The following is a 13,918-nucleotide window of genomic DNA, read 5'->3' as shown; positions in this document are numbered from 1 at the left end:
CACCCTGCGAGTCTATGCGGGAACGCAAGTCATTCAGTCTATTATACAGTCCACTAGCATAAGCATATACATGTAACCACAGAAGGGAATATATTATTCGTTAACAAATAGCGTTTTTATCATAACATAAAGTTGAGAAAATACCCAACAAACAGATTAGACTAGTTTATTTGAGAATTAAGCCACTAAATTCCACTTTTTCTGGACCTGTCAAGTCTAATGTAACTACTTGCTGCGATTGATTGAGAAAACAGATGATTATTTGATTGCTTCAATATGATTTTCATTAAAAATTGATGAATGCCTAATAATAATAATATAATAATATGTTATTATGTTTACTTTGGTGAATAAACATTATTATTGATACAAATTAGCTTTATCGGTTCTTGAGCTTAGTAGCACATAACCTTTTTCTCATGTATTCAGCATGATCAGATTGAAATATAACAAATCTCTCTCTATCTCCATTAGTTATACTGATTTCGACTGTTTTTACTGTTATCATTTTATTTTTGAAAAGAGTGAAAATGAAAGTCCTTCAGATTAAAATCATCATTTTATATACACTATATACAAAATCTCCAAAAATGACCAATAAGTTAACACATTATATTAATTTGATCAAAATCGATCCAAAATATCCACTTTCTTTTTTCCTTTTTTTAATATGGTAACACTGTTCTTCCTCTCTTTAATGAAATCCTGAAAATATTTATCCATATTAATAGAAATAATAGAAAACACTCATATATACACACCTTCATGGCCTGTTCCTTTATGATTTTTTTGTTTTGCGCAATTTTGGCGCTACCGCCCTTTCCTCTTGCCTTTCTTCTAGGTTCATATTCTACAACTGGAGGTTTAATGAACTGTAAAAAAAAAATCTTTTGAATGGCTATAAACTAAACTAAATATTAACAAAGAAAATAAAAAGCATTTGATATATGAATAGTATGCAGTATTGTTCTGCGGATCATAAAAAGTGATTAAAGGTCGTCTCCTCCACGACATGAAGGAATCTATGAATGATGGTTAATTCAAGGGATAGAAACATAAAGCCGCTATCTGAGATTCATCAGGAAGTCTTTGGAGCTGGCAGAGTGCTAATGAGGTAGGAATTCTGTTAAATAAAACATTACGACTCCACAAATTCAATATTATAGGAGAAGAATAACACAAATTTTTCCAACTGCAAGTGCAACTACGACTCACCCAGGCATATCTTCCAAAAAAACACAAGGAATGGGCAAACTTTATAAATGAAATAATCATGCGTATTTAGTATGGAGTTACAAAGAAATGTAAGAGGATAAAATCCACTATCGACAATTAATGTTCAGAAAATTTCACCGGACCTACAACGAACTTGGACTTTCTGAACAAAGAGTAGTTGACCAATACCTGATCATATTGAGAAATACTTATACCAGATGTGAGAATAAAGACCATAAGAAATTAAGAGGGAACAACACTTTCTTTCTCGTGATCTATTTTTCCAGAGGAAAATAAATTAAGGAATAATTGACTACGCCACTGGAATGTTTACTGTACCTCTAGTTGTCAATTTTGCAGGTTTGTTGTTTTCCTATCTCACTTTATCATCATACTGTTGATATTGATTACAATACAACGCTATTTACTTTTAAGGGCATTTCTATCTTTTCTTTCCTCTGAGTTTTCAACTCTTGTTGAAAGGAAGTGCGTACTTGTCCTTTACATCAGTGCTTTGTAGGAATACCATAACATCAATTTTTTTGCGAAAACCGAAGTTACCAAAAAAATTTTTTTCTTTCGCAAATTAAAAATATTGATTCACTACAATGTATGTTATTATTTGAAGAAATTATGTGAGAACCCTATAAAACTCGATGATCTATAAGAAGAATTTCGTTTTAAACTGAGGAGCCAAGTAGTGGTTTTCCCTCTCAAGTCCGAATGGCAGAAACCCCAATAACAATGAAGAGAAAAGTTGAGAAAACCATGAATGCTATTAGTCCGGGAGTCAGTCATTTCCTCCCAACTGAAAATTTGTCAAATTGTAGCTAACCCAATATCTAGACGAAAAAATACAATCAGAGCTAGCTATAGGAAAATAACAAAGTTGATTCGTAAGCGAGCAACAACGGAACATAGATGCTACATCCCTCTGCAATCCGGAAAAAGAACAAGAAGTATTCTTGGAGCAATTATCTATTTTAATAGATGTGTCGCCTATTCTGTGAAGATTGAGGTTATCGAAAAAAGTCGCATCTTTTGATCACAACGACTAGAACCTTGAATCATTGCACCTTATCATCTACTCTATACTGTACAGGGTGGGCAAATTTACACGTTTTAGCACTACACCTTTTAAACCAGAGGAGATAGACCAAATGTGATACCCCATTCTCGTTTTCTTATTTTGAGAAACTAACAAAAGTAGTATCCATTTTTGGCTACCTTCCTTCATTTGTTTTCGAGTTATAAGCGAAATATAAAACATATAAAATAGTAATGGAAGCTGCCATCACTTTTATGAAAAAATTCTTTTATCTATAATTTGAAAATTTTTCCTCGAAAAATGCTCACTCAAATATGCGAAATTCTTGAAAGATAAAAGGATTGAAAATAACGTGTTGTGGAGAGATGATTGCTATAGCTGATAAAATTATAAACATAGTAATCTTACCAAAAGTTTTGACCTTTCTTCTATCTTCTCCTTTAATGTTGGGACATTAATTTCACTGATAACAGTAGGATCCAATGTAATTAGTTCAGGTTGAATTTTCTCAAGCAGTGCTTTAACTTCTGCTTCTCTTCTCTGCGATTTACTTTGGAAGGGATTGGCCTCGAATGCATCAAAGTTGGCTTCTCCAGACCCAGGAATAAGCATACTTGAAAAACCTTTTGTAGTTGTAACCCCGAGAACATCTTCGTAAGGACAAAATGATATATTTCCCACGGGAAAATTGAATTGGTTTTTCATGTATATATTCAAGTCAGTAAAATTCCTGAGAAAATTAGACAACATTTTATTCTTTATACTAGAATTTCATGTTATTTATTTCCACTTACCTATATATTTCAACAAAATTTCCCATACCAAGAGCCAACATGTCGGTTTGGGAAAATGCTAAGTTGGTAGCACACGATGATAGTCTATATGTTTTACGGATTGGTCCCTTCAACTGCCTGATATCCCATAATTTCAATTCACGATTACTATCTGATGTTGCCATGTACCTAAAAAATGAGATATGATGTAAGATAAAAATGATGAAATTTTAAAAACCCAAGGTTATTGCCTAAACAGTACCAGTCTGCATTTTTACTGCTCCAGTATGCAGAGCGTCAAACCCTTGCACTACCTTCCCCTTTTCCCTGACGCAATGACATCTGTGAGTAAAAAAGAAGACCGTTACTTCGCATCTTAGAATATAGATAGAAGGAACAGAGAAAAAACATTTGTGCTTGATCCCGAATACAAGAGTGATGGAGGTTTAGTGTCACCAATCACAATCGAGCTAGCCGATTGTGTGTGCGAGCATTGGCGTGGATAATCCTGATTTGATTGTTGAATGCTTTATCAGGAATCCAACACAATCCACAATAGCTAAATCATTAAACTGAGAAAATCATTGATCCTCTTGAAACATGAAAGAATTTTCATGAATGAATCACATTGAAAACTATTTTTAAGCATGAATTGATAATTTTGAAATATGTAAATCAAATTATGTTACGCTATGCGTTATTGTCCCGTCAGACAAGGAGTGATGAATGTTGGCATAAAAACAAATGCATCAATTACAAGGCGATTTCCGTTCCTCTTATTAATGTTCTAAGCTTTGCATAAAGTACGAAACAACTGTTGAATGGTGGTTTGTTTACGTTTAATTTGACAGTTTGGTTTTGGCATGTTCCAGGCATAGCGCCAATCCTTGGAGTGAGACGCACCTGACTGGAAAGCACTTCAAACCTTATGGCGTATGAATATAGTCATTAAAACATTAAATTCACATAATTTTTAATGTTAAAATTTAAGTAAGACAAATATTTCGTAATAGAATTTTCAAAATTGAGCGTGAGCGCTCTTTTCTAACATAAAATTTACTGCATTCGGCAAATCCACACCGGTGAGAAGCGTGCGGTGTAAGGTGCGATCGGTTGATAGATAACGTGACCAAGGAGCAAGTGGTGCGTGCGTGTTTTGCCGAACGATGACGGAGCTATTCTTCTAATAAGAGTAAGACTGCAGATATTATTCCTGTACATAGGAAAAAATCTAAACAGATCCTACTCCTCCTATTCAAGCTTTTAGGAATGATTGTTGATCAATCATTAAACTGTGATGACCATATCACCAAGCTATGGAAGGAGATCACTGATATATGCTATTGTCTTTATGTTCTCAGTAATTACCTAGAAGCTGGTGCACTCAGTCAATCTATCAAGCTGTCTTCGGATCGAGTATTAGGTATGATGAAATCTTTTATCAAAAAGAAATCTTGGGGATGGGTGACAAATAAAACTGATATTGAAATAACCACAAAAGTTCTTCATTTAGGCCAAAACTTTAACACAGATTTTAAAAAAGATAGGCTACCAATTATAGATGTGATAACAGAAGTAGTAACAGGATAGAGATAGAACCTATGCACATCAAAGATGAAATTGGAGGGATTGTTACAAATATATTCGATTACCGCTCGTAGCGCCGTTGTTTACTATTTATTATGTTCCTTACGAATATCATCGTTTTAATTCAGTTTACTTCCAGATAGAGTTTTGTCGCACATCTTGTACGGTTTTATGCTTTGGTGACTGATAATCTTAATTTTTTTTTTACAACATGTGGATTTATTGTAATAAATATTGGCTTTTTGGATTAACCGATCTTTTTTGTGTTCCAACTATACTCCTAGTCCCAGAGGTTCTATGGTATCAAGAGAACTAAGTTCCAACAATATTTGCAGAACCCCTAATAGAATTTCACCTATTAATGAACCGAGATTAGAATGTACCCTAAAGATTTCAATTGTTGTTCTCTTCAAAGGTTATCATGTTTATGGTCGGCTGGACGGTAGCACAGAATGAAAGACTAAATGATAGAGCGATCTATTCAAGGACCAACTGCTCAAAAAGAATTTTCCATTGAAACATACATTTAAAATATCAAATATTCTTGTATGGGGTGGATAAATTCTGCTATAAAAGTTTCATATTAATTATATAAAAGGCTTTACAATGTAACGATCGATTATGAATACAATTTCAATCAAGTGAGTTATTCAGCATTAGTGAGAAAGATAATTTTCACAATTTTGTCCATAATTAAAATTTTTTAGATTTTGAATTATGGACAAAATTGTCATATGTGTATGATGACATACCATATAATTATTGATAGTGAATTATTATAATTGCTTTTAATTGGTACCCACATGTCTGGCATATATCCTTATATTAAATAAAAATCAATTTCTTACCTTCCTCTAGGATCTACATCTAATCCTAAAATTGGAGATCCATGACACAATATTTTGGCAAGAGGTTCTCTTGAGTTAGGGGACCACATAGAAACTACTCCTTTTGAATGTCCTACACAGAGAACAGCATTCCAAGGATTTTGAGTCATAACAGACAATTTTCCTAAATTTGAATTGAACTGATTAACTAATGTTCCCATCGAAACATCTAACCAGCTGAGATATCCCTCATCACTCTGAAAAATATATATTATATTAAGAAAATCATACTGGGAACCTGATCTAATTCAATCAAAATCTATAAATGAGTTTAGCGATGTATAGTTCAAATAATGCATATACTTACACAAGTAGCTAATAGGAAGTGATATGGTAGAAACTCCATTCTAGAAACTTTATTCAACCTCTTGATACAGTGTAGCTCTACTCCCTGATTATCATAAATATATACCCAATTTTTCTGAGCAACAGCAAACATGGTTTCTATGTGCAGAAAACATACATCATGAACAGATTCCATGACATTGAGCTCACAGTGTAATTTCTTAGTGACCCAATCAAATGCAGCCACATGTCCTTTTCTGCCTCCCAAAAGTAAATGTCTCCCATTTCTGGTATACTTAGCTCTATAAGGTCCAAATTGCAATTTGAGATCAAATTGTTTGCATTGAGATGTAATATCAACATTTTCTGCTATTTGCTTCTGTGAAATAAGTGCTGTGGTTTCGCCAGGATCCACTTCCAGATATCTGAAAAATTTTGTTTTATACAATGAATGGATACTATTTATTGATTTTGGAATTTGTTATTTGGATACCTTTAGTGAGCGTAAAAAGTTTTTGATCTTGAAAGACTTAAATCATAAAGGTGCATGTATTAAAATTTATGAGGTCAAATAATAATAATAATAATAATGTAGTTTATTGTATCATAAACATTATTCGCAGAGGCTTTAGAGCCTGTACGCGATAATCTAATTATTTTTTTTAAAGGCATATAATGGGTTTCACAAAACTTTGTTTACTAATTAATTTGATGTTTGAAAATCTATGATGAACCAAAAATGGACTAAACTGATTTGATTGTGACAATTTCCACAATATTTGGGAAAGCCATTAGATCGTAGGAATTTGTTGTGTTTGATTTGTTTTACAGGTGTAATAGAATAATTCATTCAATCTTGAAGAAATGATAGATTTGGAAATGTTTTGCGAAGAAGAAAAGTTTTTTGTATCTGTAATCAATCAAGACTTGGAGAATTCAAGCCAGCTAGTTAAACAGAAAATATCATTATACCGTGCTTTCAGGAACCCCCAAAGTATAGAATTTGAAGTCTATACAAATAGCTATAGAAAGATAAGGTTGAAATTATATGATAGAATGGAGATGTAATATTTAATTGTGATTCATAAAGTGGTACATGTTAACCCCAGGGGTCACGGAGGACTTGACAAGGGTACACAGTGGTGTGAAAAAAAAATTAGTCCACGTTTCAATTGTAAAGATGAAAATGTTGGCTTGGATTTATACACAATGTAAGTAAAATAATACTTCTCAAAACAAAATTTTTCGTTATTTCTGTAAGAGCTTGCTCATGCGATATTTAGTACAACATGTCTTGATGAAATAAGCTCTGATATGGAAAACATCTTGTCATCTTGTGTAATTTCCTGCAATACATTTTTCAAGCCAACTTTCACAGGTGATGAAGCATTATTATGGCATATGTTCAATATGGAATGGAGGAGGAAATCTATGAAGAGCTGCTGGAGACGGATACCAAAGACGAATCAGTATTTAATATAGTTAGTGATTTTTTTGAGGTGTCCATTCTATTCACTGAAATGATTATTTCGGTGGCAGCAGATGGAGTTCCTGACATGTTCAGGCGAAATGGATAACAAATCCATTTGATGAAACAGAAGTGGTGAATGTGACACTACAAAAGGAGCTACTTGAGTAGTACTAATAAGGAATTGGAAGTGAAATTTAAAGAAGGGTATCACGTTTTGGCTGCAAGCAGAAATACCCGTAAAATATCCTGGGAAGTGGAAAATTCCTTTTTATATCATTTCCCTTGATAAAAAAAGTAGACTGAACATCATAAAACGGGGAGATTTGCGTTTATTCCTAACAAAACGGAATTCAAATATAAAATTTTTTTTTTTTACAGCCCATCAAGTACAGGGTGGGCAAATTTCGATGTTTTAGCACTACAACTTTTGAACCAGAGGAGATAGACAAAATCTGATACCCACTTCTCGATCTCTTTTTCTGAGAAACTAACAAGGGTAGTATTCATTTTTGGCCACCTTCTTTTGTTTTCGAGTTATAAGCGAAAATTGGAAAAATGGCGATATCGAAAAACATTTATATCTCCGCTAATACTGATGATAGAGCTCTGAAATTAAAACATTATACAGGCACTTTTTTACGTAGAATCCAGTGGAGTGCTTGTATTTTTAAAAGGGTTTTTAATTACGAAGCTATGACCCAAAGTTATGTTTTTTTAAATGGGAACACTAGATTTTTGTGCCATTTTCTGAAAGCTTAATTTTTTCTGATTTCAAAAATATATAACATCGTATGATTCGTATCAAAATGAATAACAGAAAATGGTCAAAAACCTTTTTTTCCTTAAGAGTCTCAATATTTCTATGGTTTCAACTGTTGATGAGCCTTCCTATAACAAGAGCAGTGTCCTTCCGTCAATCTGATTATTTCTATGCTTTTCACTTATTTCTACAAAATTCGAATCTATATTCATTTTATACAAATAGTTTCGAAAAGATAAACGAACTTGGAAAAAGGTTCCTAGGTAGCTTGAACACAGTTTCAAATATTCATCTATTGAAATATCTAGAAGAGGTGTCGACTGTGCATTGTGCAATTGTTGTCATTATTAGGTAAAATATTATTTCTTGTTTGTCCCTTCGTAATTAAAATGTTGAGTTCAATCAGATATGCATTGTTTCATATGCTGTTTAAAATGGATTGGTACTTGTGCGTATTGATTCTGGAGACCTATGTAAATAATCTCCTGATACATGCATCTCATTACAACTCTGTCGATTGAAAAATTCGATCTTGTGGTTTCTCCGTTATTTCCAAATCAATTTTTAGATAAAAAATTTATAAAACATATCTAGATTCGAATTTTGTAGAAATAAGTGAAAAGCATAAAAATAATCAGATTGACGGAAGGATACTGCTCTTGTTATAGAAAGCTCAAGTTTTCTGTGTTCATCAACAGTTGAAACCATAGAAATATTGAGACTCTTAGGTGAAAAGAGGTTTTTGGCCATTTTCTATTATTTATATTGATCCGAATCATACGATGTTATATATTTTTGAAATCAGGAAAAATTAAGCTTTCAGAAAATGGCACAAAAATCTAGTGTTCCCATTTAAAAAAACATAACTTTGGGTCATAGCTTCGTAATTAAAAACTCTTTTGAAAATACAAGCACGCCACTGGATTCTACGTAAAAAAGTGCTTGTATAATGTTTTAATTTCAGAGCTCTATCATGAGTATTAGCGGAGATATAACTGTTTTTCGATTTCGCCATTTTTCCAATTTTCGCTTATAACTCGAAAACAAAAGAAGGTGGCCAAAAACGAAAACTACCCTTTTTAGTTTCTCAGAAAAAGAGATCGAGAAGTGGGTATCAGATTTTGTCTATCTCCTCTGGTTCAAAAGTTGTAGTGCTAAAACATCGAAATTTGCCCACCCTGTACATCCCTCCCATTAAAATTATAAATATTTTATTAATTTTTAGTTTGCATTAAATGTTTGATTTTAATTGTACTTAGCCACTGGTTACATCATTTCATTAAATAGAACAAGAATATATTCCACTTTTTAAATTTTACCACTCCACATTTAGGGTTGAAACTTGGCTGAGACAATTTTTTTAATTATATAATATTCTTGAAATAACTGAACTTAATAAAATTTTAATATTCATTGTATAACATAAAAATCCTGATTTAAAGTTAAAATGACATTCATTGCCTTTTACGAAATACGAAGTTCGCCGGTAGGTAGAATTATCTACCAGCTTTAATAATGAATACACCTGTCACTTAGAAATAATTGCATAATTAATAGCGTATTTGACTGGCTGCACCAGTGCAAATTAATTCGAATTTTTGTAGAGGTAAGTGACATAATTAGCTCGAATTAATTCGAACTGGTGCAGTCGAATACGCTATTGATTTCTCTGATCATAGAATACTACTTTGAAACGCACTCTAGAAACAGATTCAATGAAATTGACCCTACGTATACATAAATTCATAAAATCTCGAATAACTCTGGAATTATTGAATTTAGGAGCATAATCATGTTTGGACACTACCCTTATTTTTTACCGTAGAATCCAATGAAATCACAAAAAAATAGGGTTCTAATTTGAAAATCGAAAGTTATGATCAAATTTTGTTCACAATTTTTGGCACAATATTTGAAACACCCTGTGATGATATTTCTCAAGTTCAAGATATGCACGATATTCCTACATCATTCTAGTTCGAGAAAGATAATCGGGTATATGCATAGGATATTCCCAGTAAAAATAATTCACTTAATTGTGACTAAAGAAATTCTCTCTTTTTTTCGATTTTTTCTGAATATTATGAAAAATATAAGGACTAACGCAATAATTTCTGGAAGGAGTAATTGAAAATAGAAATCTTGATAATATTTAAGACATAAAATGAAAACAAAATTTTTTTCATTTCTTGTATAACCGGAACTGCCGAAGCTTCAAAAATATTTTAGCTGAATAGGACATCATGAACAATATCATATTCCGAATTTTCAGATTTCAAATTCTCCAAAAATGTCTAATAGGCCGTCGAACTTGAAAAACCCTGTATGTATTATATTTATACATATACAAGAAAAAATACTTATAATATATATATATATATATATATATATATATATTTTGATTATGTTATTTACCTGCTTTTCAATAGTCAATAGAATTTTCTTTATTTGGAAGTGTCAGGTTTTTAATGAAGTTATTTATTTAATATAAAAAAAAATATATAATTATACGTTTCGGAGAGACTCTCCTTCTTCAGTAAAAATGATTCATTTGATAGTTTACAATATAAAATATGAATTAAAATTGAACCTGTAAAAAAACACAAACATTTAAAATAGTATACACAATAATTTACTTCACAAAATAAGTTAATTAAAATAAATGTATCTCACCTTCAATTTCTCGTCAATTTACAATATTGGAACGTGAATGTCAAAGTCAGTCTTCTTTGGTATGTGTCACGTTTTAGGTCTTGTCTTCTTCTTTTTGTTGTGTCGGTTTTTCGAAGAGTGGTACATAAAATTGACTGAGTTGTTTTACGTCTTGTCTATCATTTACTGTTTTTTCCAAGTTTGATTGTATGTGTATCATCTCCCATATTTCTCTCTGTCTTCGTCTTGGCTCTATTGTTAGTATTTTTGTCTCGTCATAGTCGAATTCATGTTTTTTTGTCTTTTTACTACACTAAACAAACATAAAAAGACAAAAAAACATGAATTCGACTATGACGAGACAAAAATACTAACAATAGAGCCAAGACGAAGACAGAGAGAAATATGGGAGATGATACACATACAATCAAACTTGGAAAAAACAGTAAATGATAGACAAGACGTAAAACAACTCAGTCAATTTTATGTACCACTCCTTAAAAAACCGACACAACAAAAAGAAGAAGACAAGACCTAAAACGTGACACATACCAAAGAAGACTGACTTTGACATTCACGTTCCAATATTGTAAATTGACGAGAAATTGAAGGTGAGATACATTTATTTTAATTAACTTATTTTGTGAAGTAAATTATTGTGTATACTATTTTAAATGTTTGTGTTTTTTTACAGGTTCAATTTTAATTCATATTTTATATTGTAAACTATCAAATGAATCATTTTTACTGAAGAAGGAGAGTCTCTCCGAAACGTATAATTATATATTTTTTTTTTATATTAAATAAATAACTTCATTAAAAACCTGACACTTCCAAATAAAGAAAATTCTATTGACTATATATATATATATATATATATATTCCGTTTTACGTTAATTACCAATTACAAATTACATACAAATTATTACAAAACATTCAATCACAATGGGACATTAGAAGTGTGCTTTTTTAGGAAAAACCTATGAATTGAGACAAATATGGTATAATAGGTTATGGCCTGAAAAATATTTTAAATTAACTACATCTGTTATTTTATTTGTTAGTAATGGCTTACCGAATCCCTATATCTATGTTTTTTATTCTAAGGTTTACAACAATTTGCAATACATACCCTGCTTGTTCTGTTAACAATATTTCTGTTCTTGCTGCCAATTCAGTGGCAAATTTTATATTCTGCTCCTTGCGTTCAATTTTATTCCTATGTACCTTAGTTTTGATGCTGGATTGATCAACTCCTTCTCCTTTATCATATTTTTTCAACACTGCATCTGGAATAGGGATACGCCCTTTATATTTTGGGTTTGGATTAGGTTTCTTTTTTGTTTCATTCGAACTTCTTGCATTAGACTTAAATTTATTTTTTTGGACATGAATTTTATTCAAATTTGCCTTGTGAACGACTACATCTTGATTTGTACCGCTATCGTTATCTGGGAAGTATCTCTTAAGCTGAAAACAAATATATATATATATACATATATAAACGTAAATAACACTGTTTAATATGATTCTTGAAAAAACTATCCTTTTTTAACACAAATGGAAATATTATTGAGCGAATTATTATTTGTTACCTTTCCCATGATGAAAATCAAAGATTAGGGATTAATCTTTGATGAAAATATAACAATAAGAAAAATTATTGAATCTATTCACGACGAACTTTATTTGGAACAAATGCTTTTAGCTTGTAGGTTAGATATTGTATGTGGGTAAGACCATAGACAAACTTATCTATGGGTAAGACAGATTAACCTTCTTTGCCCATAGATTTCAAGTTTGCTTTATCTTCTTCTTCTATTCTTTACAATGGGCATGTCTTTTGTAATCAGAGTGGGCCGAATTCATGGTGAGGCGAGTTCGGAAAGTCAGCGCTGTCGAACGCGCCGAAAGAGATGCGCTTGACAGCTCTGTACCAGCAAAATGTTGGAGAAAGAGCGCTGCATTTTATGCTGAATTACAGATTTACGTTGAGTTTACGAACGCTTTTTCAACGAAATAATGGTTTCAATGTCTGTGAATTAATATAAGAAAACTATAATTGTCTGCATGGCGTGATGTTATTTTCTTATGCTATTTCAACGACAGTTCAAATAAATAATTAGGTTAATCTATTTTATTTTCTCACATAAAAATATATTTATTTATTGCATCAAAAAGCAAATACATAATTATTTGAAAAATATATGTTTTATTGTTTTATGTAAACAATTTCCTTGAACAATCTTTTCATACAATTATATTTGTTCTGTGAATATTTTTTTAATAACAATTAATAATAAATAACATACATCATTATTAATAATTAATTGATGATTGAACAATTTTGTTCATTCAATGATTTCTTTCATACATTACTTCTATAATTCCAGTAAAAGAGCTTTCACCACAATTCAATATTATTCAAATACACAACCGTTAAATGTAGAATAATCAATAATTAAATAATGGTGGATTGATGCTCCAGTCCTAAGAACTAAGACCATAGTATAAGGAAAGGATAGTAAGCCAGTGTAGTGCTTTTTTCGATTTTGTTGATGTTGAGCGCTATCTAGTTGTACTCACGTTTTACTCGAATTTTACTGTCAAAAATTGGTCCGTAAAGTGGAGCCCTCTGAAAAAATCGGTGTTATTTTGAAGAACTGAAATATTTGAAATAGATTGGTCAGAAGATTTCTATATTTCGATATTTCTTCTGCTCTGTAATATGCGAGGTAATAAGCATTTACGCCAGTGGCGAGTATATGTCATAGAACTAGTATGTTCTTACTCTATGGTATTTGTGTTGTGATAAACACATAGACATTGGATAACATAGACTATGGATAAACATATACTATATATATAAACATGGATAAACATAGACTATGGATAAACAAGTACAATGCTACAAGTTATCATTAAATCACTAATCACGTCCAGTCGTCATGAAATGGCATCTCTAGGTTTTTTCAGGATTAATGAATGGAATAAACTCCATTTTCCGGAATAGCGATATTGCAATTGAATGTATTTTTGTAAGAATATTCGATTGATATTGTTTTGTTACAGATTTAGTGAGAATAGGTATGTTCCTATTAACATTAATTTCCTAATGTCGTAAGTTCCAATGAAATTTATCAAAAGCTATATTTAGCTTATGACAGTTGGTTTCGATCATTTTTTCCCAACCTTTTACGATTCTTCGAGTTATGTATTTTATTATTCGTCTGTAATAAT

At 31.5% G+C, this 13,918-nt stretch overlaps 1 protein-coding gene across 1 annotated transcript; it reads right to left on the bottom strand.

Annotated features, from left to right (window-relative positions):
- Positions 1–546: 546 nt before the first annotated feature.
- On the bottom strand, positions 547–12,444 carry LOC123675890 (WD repeat-containing protein 46). The gene is made up of 9 exons (XM_045611446.1): positions 12,323–12,444; positions 12,274–12,291; positions 11,811–12,148; positions 5,818–6,220; positions 5,472–5,707; positions 3,058–3,225; positions 2,672–2,993; positions 762–872; positions 547–705 (listed from the first exon to the last, which is right to left on the bottom strand). The coding sequence occupies exons 2-9, from the start codon at positions 12,280–12,282 to the stop codon at positions 625–627; spliced, it is 1,668 nt and encodes a 555-aa protein (XP_045467402.1). The 5' UTR covers positions 12,283–12,291; positions 12,323–12,444; the 3' UTR covers positions 547–624.
- Between the last annotated feature and the right edge of the window lie 1,474 nt (positions 12,445–13,918).

Source organism: Harmonia axyridis, chromosome 3, assembly GCF_914767665.1.
Source record: "Harmonia axyridis chromosome 3, icHarAxyr1.1, whole genome shotgun sequence".
NCBI classification, from domain to species: Eukaryota; Metazoa; Arthropoda; class Insecta; order Coleoptera; family Coccinellidae; genus Harmonia; species Harmonia axyridis.
The sequence above is the reverse complement of the archived record's forward strand: the minus strand, read 5'-3'. Positions and strand labels throughout refer to the sequence as shown.